General features: G+C 42.6%; 3 protein-coding genes across 6 annotated transcripts in view; 1 reads left to right on the plus strand and 2 right to left on the minus strand.

Moving 5' to 3' along the window:
- The window catches only part of cc2d1b (coiled-coil and C2 domain containing 1B), an 8,107-nt gene extending 612 nt beyond the window's left edge, over positions 1–7,495 (minus strand). For 2 of the 4 annotated variants that reach the window (XM_019883704.1, XM_019883703.1), the window contains exons 1-24: positions 7,383–7,495; positions 7,001–7,113; positions 6,776–6,929; positions 5,784–5,887; positions 5,610–5,702; positions 5,134–5,280; positions 4,654–5,047; positions 4,368–4,486; positions 3,952–4,024; positions 3,801–3,869; positions 3,597–3,724; positions 3,445–3,517; positions 3,212–3,348; positions 2,971–3,073; positions 2,299–2,471; positions 2,099–2,224; positions 1,971–2,029; positions 1,770–1,886; positions 1,448–1,521; positions 1,306–1,364; positions 1,020–1,071; positions 853–952; positions 291–381; positions 23–145 (exon numbers count right to left, since the gene is read on the minus strand). In XM_019883704.1, the coding sequence (XP_019739263.1) occupies positions 23–145; positions 291–381; positions 853–952; positions 1,020–1,071; positions 1,306–1,364; positions 1,448–1,521; positions 1,770–1,886; positions 1,971–2,029; positions 2,099–2,224; positions 2,299–2,471; positions 2,971–3,073; positions 3,212–3,348; positions 3,445–3,517; positions 3,597–3,724; positions 3,801–3,869; positions 3,952–4,024; positions 4,368–4,486; positions 4,654–5,047; positions 5,134–5,280; positions 5,610–5,702; positions 5,784–5,887; positions 6,776–6,929; positions 7,001–7,063 (2,631 nt within the window). In that variant the 5' untranslated portion in view covers positions 7,064–7,113; positions 7,383–7,495. The remainder of the gene's footprint in view (positions 1–22; positions 146–290; positions 382–852; positions 953–1,019; positions 1,072–1,305; positions 1,365–1,447; positions 1,522–1,769; positions 1,887–1,970; positions 2,030–2,098; positions 2,225–2,298; positions 2,472–2,970; positions 3,074–3,211; positions 3,349–3,444; positions 3,518–3,596; positions 3,725–3,800; positions 3,870–3,951; positions 4,025–4,367; positions 4,487–4,653; positions 5,048–5,133; positions 5,281–5,609; positions 5,703–5,783; positions 5,888–6,775; positions 6,930–7,000; positions 7,114–7,382) is intronic. The other 2 variants (XM_019883707.1, XM_019883705.1) reach the window with 2 other exon arrangements.
- Positions 7,496–7,848: 353 nt separating this feature from the next.
- On the minus strand, positions 7,849–11,895 carry alg3 (ALG3 alpha-1,3- mannosyltransferase). Its single transcript, XM_019883712.1, has 9 exons — positions 11,669–11,895; positions 10,649–10,748; positions 10,422–10,569; positions 10,047–10,207; positions 9,826–9,946; positions 9,552–9,757; positions 9,294–9,370; positions 8,842–8,986; positions 7,849–8,768 (listed from the first exon to the last, which is right to left on the minus strand). Exons 1-9 carry the CDS (start codon positions 11,850–11,852, stop codon positions 8,594–8,596), a joined length of 1,317 nt encoding a protein of 438 aa, XP_019739271.1. The 5' UTR covers positions 11,853–11,895; the 3' UTR covers positions 7,849–8,593.
- Positions 11,896–13,522: 1,627 nt separating this feature from the next.
- klhl24a (kelch-like family member 24a) overlaps positions 13,523–27,338 on the plus strand; it is a 16,633-nt gene continuing 2,817 nt past the window's right edge. Inside the window, exons 1-5 of the mRNA XM_019883708.1 lie at positions 13,523–13,773; positions 16,259–16,362; positions 17,968–18,812; positions 20,959–21,143; positions 23,788–23,906. Coding sequence (XP_019739267.1) covers positions 16,288–16,362; positions 17,968–18,812; positions 20,959–21,143; positions 23,788–23,906 — 1,224 coding nt within the window. The 5' untranslated portion in view covers positions 13,523–13,773; positions 16,259–16,287. The remainder of the gene's footprint in view (positions 13,774–16,258; positions 16,363–17,967; positions 18,813–20,958; positions 21,144–23,787; positions 23,907–27,338) is intronic.

A 27,338-nucleotide genomic window follows, 5' to 3' on the forward strand; every position in this document is an offset into this window, starting at 1 on the left:
TGGCAGTGTGGTGAGTGCATACCTGGGACCGCTCCACCACCAGCCAGCGCTCGGTGCTTGCCTGCGTGTCCTGCCCGTTTAGGGGCTCCCGGAGGCGGACACGGACTTCCACGCGACCGCCGGTAGGCTTGCGGCCATCCATCACCTGATAGGAAAGAGGCCATTGACATTAAAGTGCTTTTTTTTTTCTACAATGACAAATAATTTCCATGTATTCTAAAAAGTTCATTGTGCAATCAAGTCGGTGCTGTAATTCTCAGCCTGTTATGAACATTACATGGGTGCTTTACCTCGACGATCTCCCTGATTTCACTGTGGGACTCCAGCTGCTCCAGCTTTACGTGCGCCATCCCGATGGGCTTGTCGCTCCGCAGGAAGCCGCTTTGCATCACACACACGGGAAGTGTTAGTGGAACGAGTGCTGTGTCAAAACAAAGTCACTATCACACCTGCTGGTGTTCATTTTATTTCGATAGGTTTCAACTCCTGCACCACTTTTTCTGCCAGCCCTTGTGACAGGAACCTACTGGAGATGGTATTGTGCAACTTTTATGGACCAAGGAGCTTTGATTTTCATCTGCATGACGAGTGTGTGCATTTGGCCCCATTAGTATGGGTGCTTACTGCTTTTATTTTGGTAGGTTTCTACTTCCTGTTATCCGTTTGAATGAATAGTAGTACTGTCCAGCAAAAACGCCACATGTCCAATTTATATTTTTTTACAAATTGAAACTAATGGCCCCTCCCGATTTATTCTGTAATTTGTAGACTATGTTAACCAATTTACACCAGATATGTAGACTGCTGCGTTAGCGTCCCGAGCAAACTTCCTCGCTTCGGCACAAGACTCACCCTTTGTGCAGCAGCTCCAGCTTGAGACCTTTGGATGTCACCACTCTCCTAAAGCCGCGGTGATTACGGTTGATTGACAGGCTGAAGCTCTGGTTGTACTCTGGTGCAAGACAATGAGGTTGCATGTGTGAGTAATGCAGGGAGAAATCACATGCAAGGCGTCTCACCTGGAGAGTTGGTGTTCTTTATGACGTTCGTTTTGTGTCTCTGCGGTTGCTCCTGGAGGCACAAATTAGAAACAAATGTCAAACAAGTATTTCCAAAAAAAACCCCAACAACGCGAGGAGGAGCTAAAGAAAATCTGAGATGGCTCACCGTGCTGGGGTAGGGGAAGTCGAACTTGACGTAAGCATCCAGGTCGTTCGTTTGGAGAACAAATGTCAAGCAAGTATTTAAAAAAAAAAAAACCCCAACAACGCGAGCAGGAGCTAATGAAAATCTGAGATGGCTCACCGTGCTGGGGTAGGGGAAGTCGAACTTGACGTAAGCATCCAGGTCGTTCGTTTGGATGCCTGCAGAAAGAAGTGTCAGACGCTTTCATCAACAGCCTATATCTTAAGCGTGTGTGTGTGTGTGTATGTGTGTGCGCGCATACCACTAGGAGCAGGAAGATTCATGCCTTTCACAATAACCACCACCATCTCTGTGCTGCTGAGATCTGGGAACATCCTGTAAGAAATGAAACAGCAAATGTAATGGCTGTCAAAATGTGCAGCGATCACCATTTGTCAGTGGACGCCACATCTACATGTTTACTTTTAAACGTTATGCATGCTGTCGTCATGATGTCTGTGAACCACTGGTGAAAAACAAGTATTGTCAATGTTTTATGTGTTCTGGTGTATTCTTGTTATTTTATGTTAAATGTTCTGGAAAGCGTTTTGTTACAGCTGTGGCTCTTGTGAATGTTTGCTCACCTGACCGTGTGGAAGGTTTTGTCTTCAAAGTGATGTTTGGGGGGAGGCAGACCCTTAGCTTGAGATATCTTCAGGACCTCCATACTCTTTTTACATGACTCGGCCATCTTCTCGAACCTGACACAGACACCACACCCCCACCCCAAAAAGATAAGTTTACCCAATGGATGCACCACAAGTGTCCTCATCGTTATTCCTTACTTGGTGGTCTCTGTAATGTTTCCCAGGTGGGTGAATTGCTTGGAGTAAGTCAAACATTTCTAACAGGAGACACAAGAGTGATACAGAGCGGTGCCAAAAAGAGCAAAGGAAGGGTCGGTCATAGCTACCTCGTGCTGCTCTTTGAGGATCTTGATCAACTGTGAGTAGAGCTGCTCTGCCTTCTCCGAAAGCCCCACATCGCTGTGGTGCACCAGGACAAAGTCCTCCTCCTCATCACCCGGGGGCGACGGCACCTGTCAGCCATCATTCCCGTTTAGACGTTTATATCACAAGCCCATATGGTCGTTTATAATCGGTGCTTTCTCACCGAACTGACGTCCACCGTTTTTCCGCTGCGCGCCGCCTCCACCATGGCCTCGAGACCCTTGGCGGTGCGCAGGAAGCTCTTGGCCTGCTCCATATCGTTCTTCTGCTTGGCGTGCAGCGCGGCCTTCATGTACTGTTTGCGGCGGCCCTCGAGGAACGCCAACTGCTGCGCTGCTGGAGGACCAAGAAGAAGTGCTTTGTTGAACACAACGTCCCAACTTCATTGGAATTGTGTTTGTAGAATTACATTTATTTTTAAATGGTAATAACAAATGCTTGTAATCCCTCAACATTTTGAAAAGTGAAGACAATTTGTAATCTTTGTATTTTAGCAAGAAACCTGAAGTCGATGCTTAGGCCACAAAAAATGTAGTACAAGTAGAAGTAGCAGCAGTAGAGGTACAGGTAGAAGAAGTAAAAGTAGTGCTCCAAGAAGCAGTTGAACAGGTGCAAACGGAAGAAGCGTGGGTAAACAAAGTAAAAGTAGACAGCAGAAGCAAAAGCAAACAAAAGTAGTAGAGGTAGAAACAGTATAAGTAGAATAAGAAGTAGTACCGGTAGAATAAGTAAAACTACAAAAAGAATAATAGGGAGCGAAGGAGAAGAAACAGACATAGTAGAAGCAACTTAACCAGCAGAAAAGGACGCTGTGATGACATGTGGCAGGACTGACCTGCAGGTGAGAGATCTCTGGCGGATGTTCTCTCGGGTGAGGCAGACGGAGATCTTCTCTGACCTCTCGATGCAGCCGGGACGCTTAGTGTGCTCTTCTTTGGCTACAAAAGATACTTTTAACTTTAGCCTCTTTCACACAATGCAGCGTGAGAGCTGTAATAGAACTGACATGTGTATGAAATCAATTTTGCAGGATCGCGGAGTGGAAAAATAAAAATAGTACAAATAAAACAGCCCACCTCCACTTCCTTCTCTTCTTCCTCATCTGCACTCCCAGCATCATCATCAGTAGTGGAGATCTTGGAGGCGACCTCCAGCGCAGCAAACAACCCTTGCTCGGCCGTCGTGGCCTTCTGGCCCGGGATGGGAGGAAAGCCTGTTCAAAAACAAAACAAAAAAACAAAAAAATTCCCTTATTAATTTCTTAAATGTTGCCAAACGACATTTCCGACACACCACTCAAAAATGTCACCTGGTGGAACAGGGAGCTCATCAAAGTTGACTGTTTTTCCCGCTTTGTGAGCTCGGATGGCACTCTGGTATTGCTGGCGGAGGAGTAAGGTTACAGACGGTGTATGTAAATGGATGTTAACAAGCACGGAAGCACATGTTTGTCATTTGCACCTTAGCAATGCGGTCGTGCATGCGAGCCTTCCGCTCGTCCCCGCCCGCTTTGGCCTGAGCCGACGCCTCGGCGTACTTGGCTCGCCTCTGCTCCAGGGCCTCCAGTGCATCCCTGGGAGCCGGCGGGGCTAACGGGCAGGACGACAAATGTCAGTTCGGACATTTGGGATTCATATTGTATTCAATAATGAGTTATTAAGGCACCTGGAGCTGCTGCCGCCGGCTGGGGGACTTGGGCGTTTTGCTTGACTGATGCTGCACTTCCACCTGTACCTTGTGACAAAAGAGGGCAGGAAAACAACTGAAGCTTCTTAAATGTAATAGTTTTTAAGATAATAATGATGCGTAAACCAACCTGGAGGTGGAGGCAGGCCGCTCAGGTCAACAGCTTGTCCTTGTTTCAAGGCCTCGATCACGGAATTAAACTTCTGCCTCAAAACGGCAAAGAGGAAGTTTGTTTCGGCTATTATGTGATCATACCAACAAAGTAATTACTTATTTTGAAAGCCCTTGAGTTTCATTGAAAAGCACATTTTATTGTGTCACCAAATGAGGTCGTATGGACAAAAACAATTATGTGAAATTGCCTCACCAAAATGTTTTAACTGAGATGTTACTTGATGTGGTTTGTCGCAAATGCATTTTGTTTTTTTTTTTTTAACCTTGACATCAAGGTTAAAAAAAACCTCGATAGAGGTAAGAACATCAACAACAATGTGCAGCAAGCTCACTGGATTCATTCAACTTAACACGTGTCCTATTCGTACGCACCTTGCTGGTCCTGAAGTAGACCATGGCTTGCTGCACCTCTCCTGCCTTCTTGGCTGCCAGGGCAGCCATTTTGTACTCTTGCTGCCTTTGCGAACTTATAGTTGCCACTCGCTCGCTCGCTGTGACAGGAATGAAAAGCGGGTTTCACTTTTTGTGTGGTCATTTTGATGCTAGTCAGAACTAGATTTCAGTTAGCCACATTTTTAGTTCCTAGGACTTAACGTAGAAATGATGCTCTAGCTCAAAGATTTGTTGCTTGGTTTAATTGAATTAGGATGACACTGACCGTCATTATTAGGAGTTGGTGAGGTGTCTGCTTGCTCCGTTGAAGGAACCGCATGGTCCGATGAAGGATCCGCCTGCTCCTGTGAAGGATTCACCTGCTCCTGTGAAGGATCTGCCTGCTCCTGGGAAGGATCCGCCTGCTCCTGGGAAGGATCCGCCTGCTCCTGGGAAGGATCCGCCTGCTCCTGTGATGGCTCAACAGCGAGTGTTGGCGGGGAGGTGGACGAGTCCTGTTCCTCCTCTACGCCATCAGGCGTGATGATCTCAGGAGGTGTGACGAGGGCCGGAGCGGCACGCGTCGTGGCGCTTTTGGTTCCCGTGGCGACCGGCGGAGGAATCTCCGCCTCGCTCACCTGGCGACCTTTCTTTACTGCAGCCAACATGGACTCCAGCGTCTGTAAGGGCAGTAAAAGGGAGACATTACCGTCATAACCTACGAATGGGAATGAATGCTGTAAAAAGATTGGATTGGTAGTCACACCTTTAGTCCGCGTTGGAGCCGCCGGGCTTTGGCGCCCTCGCCTGCTGTCTTGGCATTGTGCAGCGCCGTCATGTACATAGTGAGCCTCTCCTCCAATGTGTGCTGCACGCTGCCAGGCACGGCTGCCGCTGGAGGCACGCTCATTTCCTGTGAACATAGGCAGACGAAAGTCAGTTCTGAATCAATAAATTAAAACAATTTATAAAGCCATTAGTCAGTCCTAATGGTGATTTTTGCATTAAAAGGGAGTATGGCAGCACAGTGGATGGAATTATGGTTTCAAGCCTGCTTCACATGTTCTCCCTGTTTCCCCAGAAACTTTTTCCCACGTTCCAAAAACAGCGGTTCAGTTCATTGAAGACTGTGAATGGTACGTATCTCAAAAAAACTATTTTTCAAGGAGGACCTCTATACCTACAGTAAAATGGACAAAGAGTTGAATTAAAGCTTTTCAAAGTCAAGTAAACTGTGTGTACCAGCACTGAAGATTCAACAGCAGCCACCGCAGATGAAGAAGAAACAACCTCAGGCTCCCCGCCATCCTCGCCCACCACTTCCTCTAGCTCAGCCTGGCAGGAAAAAAGCAGACAAAGCAGCCAATGAGAACAAAGCACAATGACCAAGGCAACATCAGAGAAAAAAGGGCCAACCAGGAGGTCTTCGTCATCCTCTACATTGTCGTCATCTTCATCCTCATCCACGTCTCGCATACATTCATCAGCCATTTTGGCGATGTCCTCCATCGGCAGTGGGCCTGTAACCCAAATCATGTGAAATTACAAGATTTCTTCCGAGTCCAAATTGCACAACAGTAACAATAGTATTGGGACACTGCTTTAATTCATGTTTCAAGAAAAAAATCATGCATGACCGAGTAGAGCCTCCCCAAAGAAAGAAGGGTAAACTCAAAAGAAACACAAACAATCAATACAAATCTAATAGTGGTATTATGTACTCTGTACCAGGAGAGATTTTATTCTCCATGTATCATTAATTTTCAAGGCACACTTTTCAAGAAAAACTGGACTCGATGACGCTAGTTCAGCCTACACAGTTGTCGGCTGTCTTGTTTCAACCTCAAAATGAATTTTTGGGCACTTTCAAAGCAGTATGCATGAGTGCTACAGCTAATTTATACAGACCGGCAGGGGCTAAGAAATGAGGTCTGCGGTATCTGTATCAGCATCGCTGATGAATACGATGATGCACTTTATTTCAAGAGTTTACATTGAATATTGCTTGTGAAATGCTACATTTTAGTGTAGACGTTTGGAATTATTTGGGAGTGATGTACTGGAAGATAAACGCATTGGCGTGTAGAGGTTTGAAAGTGTTTGAAGGTAATGAATGCAATGGAAGGTAACGGTGATTATGTTTCTTGCTTAGTAATAATGGTATTCATTCTTAAATACACAAAATGCCATTGTCTCTTCAATGCCTCACATAGTTATACAGACATTTTGGACATGATTTACTGTATTAGAGGTGGATTAGGTTACTTAAGTGCCCACTGAAAACCCAGGTCAGAAACTCATCACCCACCACTGATGTAGATATAAACACATGTATAAATAATCTGTACACACATATATAAAACACAATGCAGGTTTGGTGTGGAAGGGGCTTTGTTGTTACAACTCACTTCTTCCCTTGTGCTTGGCTTTCCCCCCGGCAACAGTAGCCGCTTTGGCCCCAGTGATGGCTGCTAGCTCGGCCTCTAAGTCCGGGTCGTCCAAACCCTCTTCGGCAGCCATCGACATCATGTCCTCGGGGTCCATGCCTAAGAAGAGGCCCATCTAAGCAGCAAAGACAGAGATGGGCTTGAAAGACTTTTCTAACAGGGTCTCCGTTTCACTCTTGTTGTTACCTGCTTGGCAGCGGCGGCGCCCTTTCCTCTTGGGAGGGGCTCACTCCTCTTCTTGCCGAACATGTTGTTTGCTAATTGAAAGTTGCTCGTCAACGATATACCGCTGAAACAAACTAAAAGACACGAGTGATCGTTTGAGTAAACAAGTCTTCCTTCAACCAGCCGCGCCGTTTCTCAATTAAAATCATGTGAGTGGCTGTCAGGTGCCTGACCCCGAACGCATACACACACATATACTGAGTGGTGACGTTAGCCCGTTAACTAGCAGTTAGCTTATTTACGAGGCTCCGCCGGGATAAACGCACTCGTGAACCGACCAAAGAGCGCAGCGGTTTAGCAAGAATAACCAACACTTCGATGACTGTCGTATTATACGCTTTACCCGCGTGTCCAGCATTTTATCGGCAACTGTACTTTCTTCTTCAGAGAGAACTTGTTCTTCGTCGTCGTCTCGAGTGTAATAACCTAGGCGCCTTTATGGCACACTGCTGCCCCCGTGTGTTCATAACCCTTATTGCACCTTTTTCATGTCGGTAGGGGGCGCAGATGGGATTATGGAATCTACTCAACTCCACTATAGATAGATCTAAAACGTCTTTAATATCTCTCAGCAGCTTAGAAGTAACGTGCATGTGTGTGTGGAAAAGAAAAAAAATATGAGGAACAAAAGGTGCTGTACTCATTGGGATGAAGAAAAATGGTCAAGGTGCTCTCTCTCTCTCTCAATCTATATATTCAATTAACCTACCATGCATGTTTTTGGAATGTGAGAGGAAACCGCAGTACCCGTAGAGAAAACCCACGCAAGCACGGGGAGAGCATGCAAACTCAACACAGAACGGCCAGAGTCCAGATTCTTAATATTTATTTTAAAAAAATTATTTTCAGTCAAAGCTTCTTGTGTCCAGACGAGTGTTGCGATTCATTACATCACCAGATCACAACCAGCTATGATTGTCTCCGAGCTGATCTACTGCAAATGTAACGTCATGTGTACAGGAAATAAAAATACACACATTTAGATATCAGCATAAGAAGCATGTTACAATTTTACCAAATGAGAGTGAAACACTGTATCGGATACATTTGTGACCCACAATGCTTTGTAAGTACTGTATTTTAGGTTCATAGGATCATTGTGATTGCACCATTGAGATATTACTGCAACGTTTGCTGAATCAGGTCACCGCAATGTAATATGTGTTTTCTTAATACAGTATTACACGTGATGTATTCTCCCAACATTTTTCATCATAACGTGGTATAGTGATGGCACTATAAGTTAATGTGACAAATTGTTGCAAAACACAACACCTCCTCTCGATGATAAATTGAAAATTGAAACCTGAGAATCCATATTTTCCCCTCTTCAGACCTGCAAACAAATACATGATGTGGACATTTGTCCAAAAATTCAACCCCTACCTTTTGTCACTTTTAACACAAAGCTAAGAGGTAAACAATGGCTCCTTAAAAAAAAAAAAAAAAAAAAAAAGGCTAAAAGAGTCTGCCCCAGCGCAATTCTCTGCACAGGAGTCATGAGGCTCAGAGAGAGGATGCAATGACACACACACCTCCCACTTCTACTTTTCCTCATTGGCATTTGTCCTTGATGGGTCCTTTTGCCTGTGTTCCAGCTGATGCAAGGGGTGGAGCCAGCCATAGCCAAAAGAGAATGATGAGGTGACACACGTGAAGGGCTATGGAGCTGCTGCAAGTTGAGGGGTAGGTGTTCCACGAAAGCTCAACAAGACCCAGGATGAGGACCCTAAAAGCAGAGCAACACTCTCCTAGACCACAGAATGTGTCTGTGATATTGACTTATTTGTAGTGCATCTTACCTGAGGAGATGAGCCATCTTTTTAACTCCTCCACTCCACAGCAGGTAGGGCAGCGTGTGGAAGTACCACACATAAAATTGGTAATGCAATGAGCGACTGAAGCACATGCCTATGAAGTTGGAAGTAAACAGGATGAGCACGATTTGTGATTGGCTGTTAAGGTCTGACCGAACACTTGGGAATGTCCAAACATTTTCCACTGGGGTCCATATTGAGAAAAATACAAGTAAAAGCAGTCAGTTAAGAAAAGGAGACTAAGTCCATTTGAAACTGCAGTCTTTTCCTATGTTGGGAACAAAGCACTTTTCATCTCATCCTGACCTGATGTTTTCCACAAAGTTTTAAGGGAAGGTGGTGTAAATGTTAGGAGATGTGACTTTGCAAAAAGGCCCAGAGTGTGGAGAAAAGCCGATTAGTTGCAAACTGCTCAAACTCCTGCACATGAAGGATATGGTTGATGGTGTTCTTCCGAGCTGGGACTTTCCTCTTGCCAGGCTCCTTTAAAAGTTCCAGTGGGCTTTCTCCAGATCTTCAGAAAAAGATACCCCGATTATTTTCTGAACACGTGATAATTATGTGACATCTGATATTTGAAATCTGAATTTGAACGCAAGTCGAAATGTGCCATTGTCCATCACTAAACTATGCTAGCGCAGTAAGAGTCAAAATAAGAATGTCTTTTGTCTACTTTCCCACTTAGTATGTCTCACCTCTTCCAGCGGCAGAGGGCAAAGAGCAGCAGGCCCAGCAGGTGAGCTGCCAGGAGAAGGAAGTGGAAGTAGCGGTTTAAAAAGAGCCACTCGGGCAGGAAGCGCCAGTTGACGGTCCACTTGAACATAAACTGACGCCCCAGGTCGAAAGCCCGACTCACGTAGCCGACGGGATTCTCCAAGAGGAAAGGCAGACCCAACAAGAGCTGCAATCGGCATCGGTTAGAAAACACACTAGGCAATAAGAGGTTGTAAGGGAGTGTACATTATTTACCTGGATGGCCGCACATAGACCAAGTTTTGGGATTGTCCTGATTAAACCAAACTCAGACAGCAGGAGGAAAAGTAGTCCCGGGGCAAACAGGAGCACGTTCATTTTCACAGACACTGCTAAACTGTCAGAAAGAGAGGAAGACTGGCCTGTAAATTGAAAATATCCCTAGGATCAAAGGTAGGCATTACACAAGGAAATGCATTTAAGCAGCCCTCACTTGCCTGTAAATGCAACAGCCCAGAGACCAGTGTCCATCGATGAAAAGGTTCACAGCTGCAAATAGCAGCATCATGGCCACCGGATCATTGAACAAACGCAGGACGAAGATGGAGTGGATCCGATAGGAGGCACAACACATGAAGAAGAACACATAGGGAGGAACCTAGAAAAAAACATGAGGAAATTAAAGAACATTTGGGGGAATATTTAAATAAATTCCTGTCATGATATGCCCTCTCTAAATGGCTTGGTGTTGTTTGGTATCTATCTCAACAAGCACAAAAAAAAAAAAAACCGCAATGTAATGTTCTTTTTGGAATTCTTAGTAAGTGTGACCACTAGCCTGGATTACTCTAACTCTACAAACCCAAATTTACCTTCTTGGTACGGCAGTATATTCTGAAGACGAGAAGCAGTGTGATGAGGTAGAACGCAGCAAAAATGTATTGGCCAAGGCGGATGTTCACCCCAGAGTTGGTTATGTAGTAAAGAGCTGTGAAGATGTACACAAAACCAGCCGGGTACCTGCAACAACAAGGAAGTTCATTCTCAATTATGCATTGTTTTGCGCATGGATCACTCACAACAGCCTAGTGGGACTTACACTAAGGGGCCAGTGTCGCCTTTAAGCTGGGTGTAGTCATAGGTGCCATTGATGACTCCCTCCACTTCGTCCATATAAGCCTTCCAGTCGATTTCAGTGTCTGGAGAATAACAGGTTCATTGTTTTAAGCAAAATATTGTCCCTCCCAGCCCCCCGCTTCCAAAAATAGCAGATTATTTACACCAATACTGTGACTTTGTTCATCTATCTATCTATCCAAGATACATATACTGACTCGTAAAACAATTTAAAAGCTCTTTCACTAGATGGCAGAAGGTACAATTTACCCTTGTATCCATCTTTTAAGTACAGTGTGTATAATTGTGACAATTTTGTTTGGTGGTGTGCCAGGAGATTTTTCTAATGTAAAAAATGCGCCTTGGAAAACAGTGCTGTTGGTGAACAAGTAAAATCTACTTAGTGGGGTAATTATACTGACTCATGGACTATGTTTAATGTATGTACAGTATTACAGTGCCTTAAACTTTTTTTTAAACCCAGTTCAGAACACTTGTCAAGTCTATCTGTGCCAGCGACGTATAGTGACAGGCAGATCAATTAAATGCTGTTCCACTAGATGGCAGAAGGTACAATGAATTCATATACACTTGTTCCCATTCACATAACAAAATATTTAATTCAGGTTCAACTAAATTTAGTTATTGGGCCGATATTTTACACCGAGTAAAATTTTCAGTAAATTAAGACACAATCATAATTTTTTTCAGTCTATAGACACTTTGGGGACATTTTTAAATTAAAATATTTAAATGTTTTATGTACCTTAGATAAAAGTTGGGGCGCAGTACTGGACTGTGAAAATCATTTGAGGTAGTTAAAAAAAAGTATGTACATATTTTAACTCGACAAGCTAGGATTACTATGACATGCGTCGGCTGTAAATTCCATTTGACAGGTGGTTGCCTACGTGTTCATGCTAAGGCTAGCCTTGTAGCATTCAGATACCTTCGTTAAGAGGACACAGTGCCATAGCATGCTAACTAGCCCAGAGCTACTTACATGCCACTTTTTGAATGACCCACACATTGATCCCGATTTCTAAGAGCCACAAGACGGACACCACTAGGAAAGTGTATTCGGTCTTGAAGAGAACTAAATGTTTTTCCTGCCAAAGGGCTTGAAGCGTCGTTCGTAGAGGAAACGCGGAGCCGGGAGGCTTTTTTCTCACAACTCCACCAGCCATTGCTAAGCTAGCTGCGGAGTTGACACGAGCCGCTTATGCGCGTGCGCTGTCTAGTTTTATGTATGACGTCATGGTTCAATCTGCGTCACGTGACGTGTGCAGTTAAAACGAGCCACATGATGTAATTTCATGACGAAACACACACGAGGCGTTCATTTTAAATAACTTTATTTTTCTGAAACCTATAATTAAATATGTATCTACTAACTCAGACACTGGCGATACTTTATCGTATTTTATTTTGCAGGTGATTGTAATAGGTTTAGACGCCTTGTGTCATGTATTTTGGTGTAGTGGTTCACTCGTTTGACTTCCACGAAGGCAGCGTGCGTTCTATTCCGACTCAGTGACAGTGAGAATGTGAGCGTGAATAACTGTATTTCTCTACGTGCCCAGTGATTGGCTGACATGCAGTCCGAGGTGTATCGTAATGTGCCCTTCGTCCAAAATCAGACGGGATAGATTCCAGTTCCAGTTTACCTGTGACCCTGAACAGGGTAAGTGATAAAAAATGGATTGAAGGTTTGAAAATGATTCTGCGGTTGCCATGTGTGGAGAGATAGTGCATCAATTGAACAGCAGAGGGACACAGTCTTCTGTCACATACAGCAAATGGGCACTGCTCAATGCATTTAAAGAGCCCCCAGGGCCTCCGCAGCAGGCCGTATTTTAAAATGACACAAGTGGCCAAATGGACACCCCCTAAAATGGATTAAAACGGGGGGTTTTGCTGAATGTTGGTAAACACAGCCAGCTGCAGATGAACAGCTAAATACCATATCCAGATGTGAATGCACAGCAGCAAGAATGAGATGCAATTCGCATACTCTCTGAAAAAACCTTTGTGATTGAGAGCATGGATAATTATCTGTTGTGAAATAATAACATAATTTAATGACACCCCACTCCCTATTTTTTAATATGTATTTTCCGTTTTCAAAATCAACTCTGTTGGATTGATTTGAAGGCCTCCACACATTTTTTGGATCATTTGCATACTTATCCAACCACCACAGTAATTTCCCATTGTTGTACAAAAGCAGCTCTTGTCACTTGTGGTTTTGAATGAAAACAATGTGAAGCGGAGGCCCTAAAAACAAGAGCTGAGACTAATTCGTGAAAATCAGAGGGGAACTCTCAGAAATATGTTGCAACGACCCGAGGAAGTAATGACGTCTTTTATTTTTGCCAGGCTGGGCTCCTCCTACCCACCCCTGAAAAAATGTGACAATTGTTTTTCTAAGTTACGACCAGTTTCGTACCACTTAAAGCACATTCTTCGTTGTTTTAGGTTGTGTTTCGGAATAGGCTAAATAACGACTGCTAAATGTGTGCGCGTGTCTGTCTATATGTGTTTTAATCAGATTTCGATTATTTTCGAATTGTTTTGTCACACGGTCATCCAAACAGTGATATTGAAAAGGTTGAATTTCTTAAATCTTGCCTATTTGTTGTAGATTCGTGCTTTGGTTGTGCTGTGTTCTTTCTTCGAAAGTCAAGTTTGTTTGCAAACAAAAGCGAGCCACGTGGAGAACCTTGCTGACCTGGGAAGTGTAGTTTCTAATCGACGCAAAGAGTCGGCAGTAAAGATTATATAAAATACATTACCCACAATCCACCAGTGACACCAGCTGAGTGGGCGCTCTGGGGAAGATTTTTTTTCTCGTGTCAAGTATAAATAGCTTGTGTGTTTACAGTTAGCTAGATAGAGTCCTTTGTTAGTCGCATCGTTTTGCTATCAAAAATGTGCGGCCCGTATAGCAACCTACTTATTGTTCCGTAATTCCTCGTGGGGAGTTATTGAAATATTTTCATAAACGTTTTTTTCTCTTGAGGGCAGTTTTTTTTTTCTCCCTTACCACTTCAGTGTCTGCTTGGAACCGAAAAGGAAGCGTCAATTGAAGTGGAAATTTTTTTTAAGGTAACACCTGTTTTCTATAACTGATGGAAAGATAATTTCAAATAATAACGGTCTGTGTTTTGTCTTGGCTACATTTTGACTTCAGAGAGTGAAAGCAATTGACAGTTAATTTGCTTATTTTCTTGACGGTCGCCACGAGACACGTCCCCTTTGTTTACGACATGCGCACGTTTTCCTGTATCCTGTATCGCACATTGACCAGCATTACTGTAATTGAATATCTACTCCATGATGCATTTAACGCTTCTAGTTATTCATTGAAATGCTTTCGTATTAGAACCGTTACTGGACATTTTTCAAAATTCTGGAAGTATTTTATTTCAATATTTTGTTTCAAACTCAGAAGTGTCACTGTTACTGTATTAGTATTATTTGCAACGTTAATTGACATAAAATACGTCTTTATTTGTGTTATATGTGATTTATGCTGTATTTAATTCCATAAATGACATAAGTCCTCACAGTATGATATCCATCCATCCATTATCCGGACGGCGTATCCTCACAACTGTAGCCGGTGTGCTGGAGCCTCTCCGAACTGTCTTCGGTAGTAGTATCGATCAGTATTGGGCTGATGCAGGCCTTCTTTTAAGGTATTAGGTACTCAAGGAGGCTGCTAGTACCATATTTCTTCTTTGTTATTTCACACCACCACCAGTGTCACTATCCATAGTCCATATTATTATTAACTTTAAGATGACCAAATGGAATTCTATTTCTATTGAGTGATGGAAGTAATATTCCACTTAATTCAGGTGTCATGTGTCACCTGAATTCAGCCGGGAGCATTGTGGCCCAACCAGTTCTCTTGTCTCAATGAGGTGTTAGTTCGCATGATGTTAGCAGGTTTACTTATTTACCTCGCACACGTGAGAAGAGATTGAGCGTGTTGAATGTGAGCCAAAGTCTAATAATAACCTGAAATAAATGACCTCACTCCTGCAGCTGTCAGTCAGCTGCTTCTATTTTTTTTAACAGGACATATCATCACAGGAAGTTATATTCAGGTCAAAAACCGTTCTGATGGTTGGGCGGAAAGGATTGTTGATTAATCATGAATTTCGTTGATTAATTGGTGAAGTCCATTAAAAAACAAGTTTTAATTTCCATCCCTATATTCAAAAACAGAACCTTATTTGAAAAATGAGAAATTAAAACATGAATCATAAATTAGTTAAGATTCAGTTGTGGTTTGGTCTGGAACATGTCAGAAAATAGGGAGAAATGTCGATCGTCGTTCCAAAGTAAAAATAATGTTTGTAATTGTTTTATTTTGATTCAATGCAAAGAATGTAAAAACAATCTGGGAATATTTACTGTCTGGAGACTGAAATTACAAAGGTTTTGGTCTCTCCAAACGATTAATCGGGTATCAAAAATAATTGTCATTTAATATGATAACCCATTAGTTAATAAGTTAATTTTTACATTAATTTAATTTCAATCTTTTCAAACAATTTTCAAATATTTATTATGCTGCAATTTATTTTTTAATTTAATTTATGTGCCATCCATCCATCCATCCTCCACTTAGCCTTATTATTTAAATTATTATGTAATTACTTTTTTTTTTTTAGGCCAGCAGTATTATCAAATTGTGTATACTGGTACAGTCGATTACAACAATACTAAGTGTAGTTTTTGGGAATAATAATAATAATAATAATAATACATTTTATTTATAAGCGCCTTTCAAAACACACAAGGACACCTGTTTTTGATGACTAGTTGGACCTACTCAAGTACTGCATTTTAATGTTGGTCATGATGGTGGTGCTGTCAATAAATGACCTAAGTATTTATTTATTTATTTTGGGATGCTATTTGGTGTACAAAGTTTGAGAATCGCAGCAACACATTATAGATGGAATTTTCAAGGATCAAAATGGACTCCTACTTTTGACAGTCAAGTTTCTGGTCCAAGTACAAAGTAATTTGAAAAACACTTGTCACATCTTTTCAAGTCTCAATCCAAGTTGCGCACCTGTGTTGTTTCAGCGTTGATGATGTGCTGTCCTCTTGAGAACCCGCCCCTACCGTTTCAAAACAAACCTGACTGACATGTAGGTTGGTCCTTCCAACGGTTGCACAACCTGTTTCCCACTTCTTTCGCTCTTCCGCCTCATTGTGCTGCGGGGCACAACTGTTTTTGTGTCAGTGATGAGCTTGTAGAAGTGTCAACATACGTTTTCATATATTTTGAAACAGAATGGCCTTTCTGTGATGTAAGTCATGGAAGACATTTCGAATATTGCCTCACGCCTCTCACTTGTGTCCTCATTGCGTTTTGTTTTTTTTGTTGTTGTCTTTTGTGTGCTTGTTTTGCCTTTGGTAATGGTTTTCATTTTGTTTGTTTAACCCCAGTGATTCGAACAGGTTGCTCTGTACGGTGTAAGTCACAGGTACACTATGAATAAGATTAAAAAAACAGGAACTCATTCAAAATATGAAACTGCGCGCTGTAATGACAGGTGCTTTTCTACAGGTCATCTTGAGGCTTTTAAGGTTGCAGCCATGGTGTTGATTCTTGGCAGACGGATGAACAGGGAGGACACTGGCATCAGAGACTCACCGGCTGTAAAACGCAAGGTGTGTTGCAAAGCGTCTCTCTTGTATAACATTTGTGGTAACTGAGTAAAGGGATCGCCTGTAACAATCACAGTCCTGGTCCGTTGATTTTCTTCACCCCCACCCCAAGGACCTTCTCATAATCTTAACACGATTAAAGTATGTGCAGGCAGACCCTAATTTTCTAGAGTGGAAAGTAGCCAAGTTACAATAATATTAACATTTATGAAATATAAAAGTAGTCATTTTAAAAGGATAATCTTACGAGAACCAAACTGTGTAGTTCCAAGATGAAGTTGTAATAGTGTAGTGAACAAAATTTGATATTTCCAAGATTAAGTCATAACAGTGTATCAAAGTCAGAGTTCATTGAAGGAACAAAGCTCTATTTTCATTTGACAAGAATTCCAATACTACAACTACTTTGCCGTGATATTGCGCCTTTTATTCTGGAAATTGGACTGTAGGTATTAGAAAAAAGTGCCCTTATGTGATGATTTGTTTGTTGCATCCGTATAGATCATATACACTGACATCAGTGTCATAAAGCGGCAGAAGTTTCTCTTTCAGTGTCGTAAAGCGACACAAGCGCGTTGTAGCAAACAACTTCTTTGAAAAATGAAGTTCCTGTTGGTAGTTACTGTTAAGGAATTTATTCCTCCCTGTGATTTTCTACCCCCTCTCCGTTAGTTGGATCTGTTCAAGCAGATATTTCCTGCTTACTGGGATTATAATCATCTTTAGTGCCCCTTGACCCCCACCACTTTTAGGACCCCTCCAGAGGACATGTTTAACATCAAAAGAGGAACTGTTATCTCAAGTATCTGTGTTGCTGCCATCACGTCAAAGCTCAGACCGAAGACAATGGTGGGTAGTGGTGGTCTGGTCTCAGCTCACCACTCCCAACTTTTTCCAGCCACGCCGGGTCAGATGACATGTTAACTTCTTTGTTTCCGGGATTTGCATGGAGGCGTCACTCCTCGCCTGTCATTATCATATTGTCTCTATATATTCTCAAGACTGTATTTTTTCTGGGCTTCCTGACGAAATCTGAAGCTCTCAGGAGCCCGAATCGATTCATAAACTGTAGAAAAGAAAAGAAAAAAAAACTTCAAAGGTACTGTTCATCGTCTCCAGCCTGTATTTGGATAACCAGCATCCTCATCATCCCAAAATGAACGAACACGCGGAGGAAGAGAAAGGCCGACTCTTCCCCCAACATTACTACCAGTGGTCCTTGCATTAACTTTTGGCATTTTGGCAACAAAGTCGCTTTGGCCCACAGCCCTCATCCCTTGCCGCTAGTCCAAAGGTACCTTTTGAGTGCCGATCGAACTAGCCAAAACTAGCGAGGCTAACCACTAGGGCTATGTGTATCTCAGAGAAAAGTCAATTTGATACATATCTTGATAGATGGGCTGCGATCAATCGTAGTAGGGAGGAGGAATTTGTTTTGTATGCCTACTCACTTACTGGTCCACATATGTAGCTTTGGACTTCTAAAAAATGAAATGACCAATTATTTATTGCCAAATTATTTTTGTGATCCCCAAGTTATGACTCCTGGACTCCAGTTTGAGCACCACTGTTTTCGAATCCTGCAACTAAAACGTTTTTTCCCCTCAGGTGTTTGAGGTGGACTCCAAGACCTTAGCCAGCCAGGAGGTGTTGGACTTCTGCTCCGGCTCCTCCCACTCCGAGGGCATCCTGCAGGTGTTCAACGAGTTCCGCGACTGCCGCCTGTTCACGGACGTGGTCATCAGCGTGCAGGGCCGCGAGTTCCCCTGCCACCGGGCCGTGCTCTCAGCGTGCTCCTCCTACTTCAGAGCCATGTTCTGCAACGATCACCGCGAGAGCCGCGAGATGCTGGTGGAGATCAACGGCATTCTGGCCGAAGCCATGGAATCCTTCCTGGCTTATGTTTACACCGGCCGTGCCAAGATCACCACAGAGAATGTCCAGTTCCTCTTCGAGACCTCCAGTCTCTTCCAGATCGCCACGTTACGTGACGCCTGCGCAAAGTTCCTGGAGGACCAGCTGGACCCGTGCAACTGCCTGGGCATCCAGCGCTTTGCGGATGCGCACTCCCTCAAGCAGCTGGCCAGCCGCTGCCGCAGTTACGCTTTGGCCAATTTCTCGGAGGTGGCTCAGCACGAGGAGTTCCTCGACCTCCGCAGGGAAGAGCTGGAAGAGTACATCGACAGTGACGAGCTGTCCATCGGGAAGGAGGAGGTTGTGTTTGAAGCCGTGATGCGCTGGGTTTACCACAGTGTGGAGCATCGTAAACCCATGCTGAAGGCCTTGCTCCACCATGTGCGCTTGCCTCTCCTGCACCCCAACTACTTTGTCCAGACCGTGGAGGGAGACCAGCTCATCCAGAACGCTCCGGAGTGCTACCATCTGCTCCACGAAGCCAGGCGCTACCACGTACTTGGAAATGAGATGATGTCACCCAGGACCCGGCCACGCAGGTACTGTCTGCCTTCTGGTTATTGCTGACGTGAGGGAAAACCGCTATCCACACTCTAGATCAAAAATAGGGATTGACTAAGTGGCCTTCATCAACTCAAGGGAAAATAAACGAACCAATGAATTAATGTATTTTTTGTTGATTCAGTGATACTTTGACTTTCGGCTTTATCCTTCCCATATGGCATATGCATGTTCTTCTCCTACATTCCAAAAGCTAGGGCTGACAAATTGATCAAATTCAAATCTGCATCATGATGTAGTCATGCAGTTTTCAATGCACAAAGCCAGCAAAAAAATATTCCAGTCGGTTGGTAGTGGGACCTTGAATTTTGAATGCCCCATCTATTTATTTTTTGGTTGATTCTTTTTTGTTTTTGTGTTGTGAGCCAAAATTAAGTTAAGAGCAAGCTTCAACCAACGGCATCTCTTTAGTGATTTTTCTGATTGTGTGTTTTGTTTTGTTTTGTTGGGTTTATTTTTGGTGTGCGTGTGTGGAAGACAAAGCGACAGGGACTGCTACTGCGCTAAGTAAAGTATGCGTGTGTTTTGTAGCTCCTTTTCAAGTAGAAGTGATGAAGGAGGAAGCAGGGCATGTTGGTACACAGAACTCAGTAGCTGGTGGAGTGTAAAAAAGACTAATAACATGATGCAACAAATGACCACAAAGAAATGTCGGTCTTGTTTGTCATACCCGCAGCACGATTCAGTTCACTTCATTTCACCATATTTGGTTGTCATTTAAGTTTGTCCGATAGGACAAAGGCCAGTGCTGATTGAGGCTTCATTAATGAAACTTAAAACGGAGCACATGGTGGGCAGCTGTACAGCACACAGCAGCTGCTCCATTGAGCTTGGTGACCTGCCTTGTGTTTTGAAGTCGTGGAGTCTGCCTGGTGTGTAATTTGGCTGTATTGTGTCAGTATCTAGGCAGGTTTGTTTTGAGCGAGAAGCAAAGCAGACACTTGGTTGTCCTTTTTGTACAGTTTGCCCTGGGGGGGCATCAATTCTCCTCCGCTCAAAATAGTTGATTGATTTTCTCCCTCTGCGGTTATGCTTTTGGGAAGCTTCCAGAATTTGCAGACAACATCACATGAACAAATTATTATTACCGGTAATAACACGAGCCACACCTGGTATAGACTGTCTCACACATGTACATTATACACGCATGGGGAATCCACTGTAATCAGCCTGACCTGCTTTCTTTCTCATCACACAAATTCTCATCGACAACAAAGGGAAGCTGGATTTTTTCCATCCAGCAGTTTGGAGCATGTGATCATGGAAATGGAGCTCCATGTCTTAGGTCAAGTTTTGTTTTTGTTGAGCCTAGGATTGATAGAAGCGCTTGGAAATGAACTTTGCCTTGGAGATAAGTGAAGCTACTCATATAGGAACGTCACCTCTGTCTTCCCTGTCATAATAAATCCCTCAAAATGTTGGCGTGTGCGTGCACATGTGTTTACATGTTATTTATTGCCTTTGGCTCAGTCAGCTTTAGAACGGAATTAAAAGCAATTATTTCAATTACATACATTTTTAATATGGGACATTCCTTCTTTCATCGGCCACATTACCATAAGTATAACTACAGAATCTTTAAAGGCGAAGTGAACTCCCACCCCCAAAATAATAACATGTTCTATGTCTAAACATGGTATTCATATTAATAATGTTTGTGGAATATGAATTATGGAGCAAAGTCCACTCATTTTTATCCATATCAGGGGGGCTTCCATTTTGCCACTTGCCGTCAACGTCATAGTGCCGAAGAGATCTTTAAAATGTAATACTGTTGACAAATTCAGTCTTTGACACTATTTGGCACACAATATCAACCACGTCTTCACTTTGTTACAACCTCAGGACACTTGTCAGGGAGCCTTTGTATCATTCATCTTTATTCATTTAACAGTGAGTATAATATTTGTTTTAAAATGTTCTCTGCCAAGAATCCTTTGTGTTGATAAAAACCATAGTCTTTCCATCTTGGAAAAGCTCAATGCTCTGCTGAGTGCTATTCTAGTTATTGTTGTAAGGGCAGGCTTATTGATTCAGCTCTTCTGGGTCCTATTAAATTGTTCTATTATTCAAACATGTTTACCTTCCTGTGTTCCTCAACCTCGAATGTTTTCCTGTTTCTAGGTCGACTGGCTACTCTGAGGTGATTGTGGTGGTGGGCGGTTGTGAGAGAGTAGGCGGCTTCAACCTGCCTTACACCGAGTGCTACGATCCAGTGACAGGAGAGTGGAAGTCGCTGGCCAAACTGCCCGAGTTCACCAAGTCAGAGTACGCCGTGTGTGCCCTCCGCAATGACATTCTGGTGTCAGGTAAGAGCCTGGTGCGACTGGACTATCAAATTTCCATACCAGGTATCTTCATTAGGGTCGTGAGTAAGCTGGGGCCGATCTCAGCTGACTTTGGCTGGTTGACAGCCAATCACAGGGGGACTTAAAAGACAAACAGAGAGAGAGGAGAAACAGCTGGAACACAGGCCAAAATCCAGGGCAAGAAACAGTTGGATACTCAATGTGTTTACGCAAATACAAGAGTGTAGAAATAAATCAAGATTAGAGGTAGTTGCTCTAATTTCTCCACAGTCGGCATTCCAAGAAATACTGGAGCCCAAAGAAAAAGATTCTAAAAAGTATCCATGTAAAAATAATATGATTTTATTGTTTTAAAGGTAATAATGGATCATTGGACAATAGAAAATGTGGCCAGAATCCTTACGGGCTCATATTCCATATAGAATTTTTACCAATCTCAAACAGGACATCCTGTTTCATGCTCCCTCCCCCTTTCCGCCCCCATACTATTTTATCGTGCTTAATACCACAAGGCATTAAGGTATAGCCTATACCAGAATTTACTGACTTATACCGTATAGGTCAGTAAATTCTGCCAGCTAAGTGACCATGACTGCTTTCTGTCCAATCATAATTTTACCATCGCATCCCACTTGAATCGAAGGAAAATAAGAGCAACATTTGGGCGCACTTCTGTCACTGGCCTGCTCCCTTCTCTCTGAGCCAGTTCTTCAGGCCACCATTTTTTCCTCATCAGTTTTTATATAGGATGCCTTCTGTTTAATATAATATATAACATAATAACATAATATATATTTGATATCACTTAATGATTGGGCTTCATTTTTATTGAAAGTTGCACTTTTGGATCCAAGCCTGTGTTAAGAATGCCGTAAGCCTTCTTTGGTGACGCCCAGATAAGCACATTGTATCACTTATTTTTACTTTAGAGCCAAACTTTCATTGTCTAAAGTTCAATATTTTTCTTATTTTCAGATTGTAGATGTGGAGGTGAAAAGTTTTTTTTTCCTTCCAAGAATAAGCCGTTTTAAATGTCTCTCCAATCATAGGTCGTGTTCAAACGTGCCCAGCATAAGATGGAAACACACTGGACAAATAACAGCAGCGGCAGCAGTTGAGAAAGAGGGGAAAAAAAAGAGGGCGGGGGGGAAAACGTGGTCTTTCCTTCAGTTGAGTGTGTGTCGTTTTTTTTTTTTTTTTTTTTTTTTTATGAGCTGACTGTGCCAAGTCCTCACGTGTGCGATCTTTCTACGCTCAAGAACCCGCCTGGAAAAGTCAACACATCCCTTCCCCCTATCCGTCTCAAAGACACACACATACGCAAATACACTTTTGATGACCCATTTTCATCTTTTTTTTTTTTTTTTTTGGTGTATCTGTTTTGTTATTGTATTTCCAACTTTACTCAAGTTCTTACCCTCCTCCACTCTGCCTGTATCCCCCCTTGCGGGTTGCTGGGGGCTTCAGTTCATCCTGCACAGCTGTAGTAAGCTCTGATCTTAAATAGCCTGTGGCCCAAATGTTTATACAGAACCAGTCATGCTTTCTGTTCCAGGACAAAACCTCTTGACACCGACTGTATCGTTTCAAGACCACCACTCGGCTTAATCAAGTGCGACACATGGAACATTTGTCTCTTGTCATGTACTTTTGCCGAAGACCCCTGCGTAGCTCATATGTTGCTTTACAGTTACCTCTCCAGGCAACAGGAATCATTGGCAGAACTTGAAAATAGAACATCCGGTAACGGTCGTCAGCCTTATTGTATTTTACTTTTTAGTTGAAAATGGCTTGCTTTAAACAACATCCTGCTCTGCATTGTGGCCAAAGGTAGAATCCATGCCGGTTATTTCCCTTATTGGTGTCATACAAAAAAAATAAATACTCATCGTCGCTGGCGGGGATCAGCAGCATCGAACTAATCTAGCTAATCTAACGAGCTGGGGGGGGGGGATGGGGGGGGGTTCTCTCTGGGTCTAGCGGCCTTCATTTTTTGCCATGCGTGATGGCATGAGAGAGAGGCTAACGACTGGGTTGTTGATCCACCGCCGAGTTTAGCTTCATTGACTGAACAGCTGAATAGTTGATTCAAAGCTCATTTGCTGGCTAACAAACTACTCCCATACATGCGCATCCACCTTTGGGTGAAGGAACCCACCTGCATGTTCCTACACAACACAAAAGCAGTGATTAGCAGCTAATCTGAATCTAAACTTGAGTTTTCCATATGAAAAAAAAGCACCATACTGTGCTTGCTGATGATGTTTTCAAAAGCTTTTAAAAAGATGACAAGGCAGCTTTTGTAGTGGTACTTCCTCCAATGGCCTTATGACTTATCTAAATAGTTGAAACCCATAAACCTTCAGGGCAGCAGGCTGTCTGGCTCCTTGACTTTGTACACAGCACATAATTGATCATGGACGCGTCTGACTCACTTCCTTTACAATCCGTAGTGTCACCAAAAACTTGTTTGGTCAACTGAAGACTCTTGTCAATAGGTGTGAGTGTACAATGAAATGGTTGTCTGGATGTGCAGAACAGCAACTATTGAAACCTTGAACAGTTGGACATGCATTCAAAAGTTAACAGAAAGTCAGATAAAATGGTGCATTTAATATTATCCGGACCACTGTCGTTGCTACAGGTGGACGCATCAACAGCAGGGACGTGTGGATGTACAACTCGCAACTCAACCTGTGGATCAGAGTGGCTTCATTAAATAAAGGCCGCTGGAGGCACAAGATGGGTGTCCTGCTGGGCAAGGTGAGCGTGGTCTCTTTTTTTAACACGCTTGTGCTGTGATGACAAATTTGGATCATGCACCTGTGTTAATGACGCATATTCTCTGCGCTGCTTGCCATGAATTTATTCCTGTTTGAAGTGAGATTTTTTTTTTTTTTTTTTTTTAAGATTTGAACTGTACATAATATCTGCTCTGTACTCCAGGTGACACACAAACCTAAGTGCTCCACATACTGTCCTAAAGCACGGCAATACAAGAAAATAAACATACCATCGGCTCGCTTTATTAATGACTGTAATGATCTAATGAATAGATCATCACTGAAGAGCAGTGACTAGATTCTAGTCACTGCTCTTCAGTGGCAAAAAGGAAGTTACGTACTCTAAATTCCAGTCACTTGTGTCAATAGCCTGAATTTTACTTCTCAGTCGTGCTGGGCAATGAGGACGAATTGTTACAAGTAACAACACTGTTATCTCTCAATTGTGTTTGTGTTCACTTCAATGTCCAGCTCCACTTGCCTGATAAAAAAATATCTTGAGTCGTACAACTGCCACATGGTGCCGCTGCCGCTGTTAAACCCAGAGTCAAAATAGTGTGTCTACCACTCAGCACGAGTAAAGTAAATTTGACTTGCTAATCCTCACAAACGTTCATTTTAATTTGCGCTACGAAAAAAACACGTTCACTCATTAAGCCCCAAAGCTACCAGGTGCGAAAGACAGCTCTGCTCAACCCATAATGCACACAAATCCATTTTGATGTCCTCTGGTTTTGTTAATCATTCCCAACTCATGAGCTGTGGAATGATATAATGTAGCTTTATTCATCTATCGATTCCAGTTACTTACAGTGACAGCCAGGACAATTAAATGTTCTTCTTGATGGCAGAAGGTAATTTTGATTGTGTATCCAACGCTTGTCGTTTATTACGACAGAAATATTTCACAGTAAGTCAGTAGATAAGTGAGCCAGTTGAAACCATTGTTGTTTTGGTTAGTATAGTGTATATACTTTTGGCAGTGTTTTTGTTTGGTGGTGTACCACGAGATTGTGTGCCTTGGCTCAAAAAAAGTTGGGAAACATTCCTCTGCATTGAATGGAATTCTGTCCTCGCGGTGACTGCAATACTTGACCTCACAGTTGTAATTTCTTACTTCGACGAATACAGTAAGTGCAGTACTTTGACCTCAGTTGCAATTTCTTACTTCGACGAATACAGTAAGTGCAGTACAGTTTTGACTAAAGAAAGCATTTGTACACGTGACTTGATGCCTTGATCCGCCATCTCTGCTTTGGCACTACTCTCTGTGCTATTTACAGTCTAATGCACGGCCAGGTGCGCATTCCTGTTTAAGGGCAATCCAAGTTTCTTGGATCTTGTCCATCGCTCATGTCTGCATGTGGTCTACCACCGCTCACGTGTCCGCTCTTTTAGGTTTGATACCAATGCTTGGTAACGTAGTATTTGAACCTAATCAAGGGAAATCAGATTAGGATGACTAGTTAGATATGTCTTCTGTCCTGAATATTCTGTCCTAAATATTCTGGTTCTGATTATGTGACAAAGAGAACAGCAATTGATCATCTTGGTTAAAGCAGTGAGAACTAAATAGAGGCGTGGCTTTGGGCTTGCACATGTTTTGTGTTTGTCTCCTTTTGTCCGTACAAGTTGACACGCTTGTTTACTGCATGGAGCAAGGTACCATTTTAAGGCCTTTGTTCTGTATTTTTGTTGTTGTGGTTGTGGGATGGTTTTCATTTGTAGCCATTGTTCATTATTATTTTTGGGGATGCCTTGTGCTGTGTGGACAGTCATTCACTCCAAAGACAGTTGCGCTCATTTACAGAACATTCGACCACCAACCAGCCGTGTTTACTAATGTGAGTTCTAAACATAATTGTGTGCTAAAGTGTTTACTAATGTGAGTTCTAAACATAATTGTGTGCTAAAAGCGTTACGAGCTCAGCTTGCCCGATTTACACGAGCCAAACACGATACGGTGACACAGTTATAGTACTCACACATACTTAAACACAGATAAATATTTCTCCTGGAGACACATTCCATTTACTCCCAGTGGAGGTTGAGATCTATGGCTACTTCCTGTGTCGGATGCACACGTGTGCATTTTTGTCTTCATTTTTTTCCCCCCCTCCTCTTTTTAGGGGCGAATTTGTTTCTTTACATTTCTACAGTGTACATTTACATCTTGTATTGTGTTTCTGTTTGAAATGTTCTTTATTCGTGATGCTGTTTTATTATTTCCACCTCAGTTCATTTTCCGAACCGTTTGAACCAATTGCTGTTTATGATTCTGTGTTTTACCCAAGTTCCTCCCTTTCTTGTGTTTTGTTCAGTAAATGTTTGCGGTTGATGGTTCCCACATAGAGAGATTCAGTTCCTCGTCTGTCATTTCCTCATTCTATTTTCAATTTCCTCGTGTAATTTCCCATTTTGAGCTGCAGCACAGTTGCTCACATAATTTGAACAAGTGTGTTGTAAACAAGCTGCTCAAGCTGCCTGCCCTGCTAGCTCTTTTTGCTTTTCAGCGCAATCGAGAAAATAGGTCTTATCCCTCTGACAGCTGTTCTATTCCATCACTGTCTATTCTTTGCACTAATGTACAGGTATTTGTTTGTATCAATTGCTCTTTAACATTATTCACCTCTTATGCATATTTAATGATAAATCACGAGATCAAGATAAAGACCATCAATCACATCATTCATCACTTTTGACGGAATGTCGTGTCTGAGTTAGTGCCGCATGTATGCTTGAAGCAGAATACCTACCTGTCTTGATGAAATGTATTACTTCATTGGCACCGTGGCAACTACTTATTATTGAATGTGGGATGGATTGTTTTGGAGCCACATGCAAAACACATCATTAACTGCCAGGCCAGGCAGTTGTTCCGTCAGGTTGGAAATGCAAATATTCATGTTCAACGTGCGTTGGCTCCCTATCCCCTCTTTCTTGGTATTTTCTCACTGTCTTTGGCCCCTCCTCTCTCTTTGCCTCTTCTCTGTACAGTATTTGTTTTCACAGTAACGTGGAAGGATAGGAAGAGCATGGGGGAGGAAGCGGGGCAGGGGTTCAGTTGCATGAGACCACGTTGCATTATTTGTCATTTACAGTACATAACCTAATATTACAATATTGCCATCGAAATAATGCAGTAATGCACACAACAGGTTCTATGATGATTTTTGTTTGTGATCATGCTTGAGTTCTCATTAGGTACGGTAATAGTTCTAATTAGCGTTAGATGATCACGCTCGGCTTTGAAAATGACTGGCAGTGAAGGGGTTCATCTAACAAGCTGTAGAGGATTTGGTAAATATTAAATCATGATCTGTTTGATGGAGTGTAGTTTTTTCACTGTAAACCACAACCAAATATGATTTACTTTTCTGTAAAACTATATATATATATATATATATATATA

This window comes from Hippocampus comes, unplaced genomic scaffold, assembly GCF_001891065.2.
Source record: "Hippocampus comes isolate QL1 unplaced genomic scaffold, H_comes_QL1_v1.1 scaffold159, whole genome shotgun sequence".
NCBI classification, from domain to species: domain Eukaryota; kingdom Metazoa; phylum Chordata; class Actinopteri; order Syngnathiformes; family Syngnathidae; genus Hippocampus; species Hippocampus comes.

What these genes read in the sequence shown, in the direction of transcription:
- alg3 (XM_019883712.1), bottom strand. Translation starts at nt 11,852, where the DNA reads ATGGCTGGTGGAGTTGTGAGAAAAAAGCCTCCCGGCTCCGCGTTTCCT. An exon ending in GCCCTCTGCCGCTGGAAGAG is followed by an intron (nt 9,371 to 9,551) that starts GTGAGACATACT and finishes CTTTTTCTGAAG; the next exon opens with ATCTGGAGAAAGCCCACTGG. An exon ending in TCGGAAGAACACCATCAACC is followed by an intron (nt 8,987 to 9,293) that starts ATATCCTTCATG and finishes ACAGCCAATCAC; the next exon opens with AAATCGTGCTCATCCTGTTT.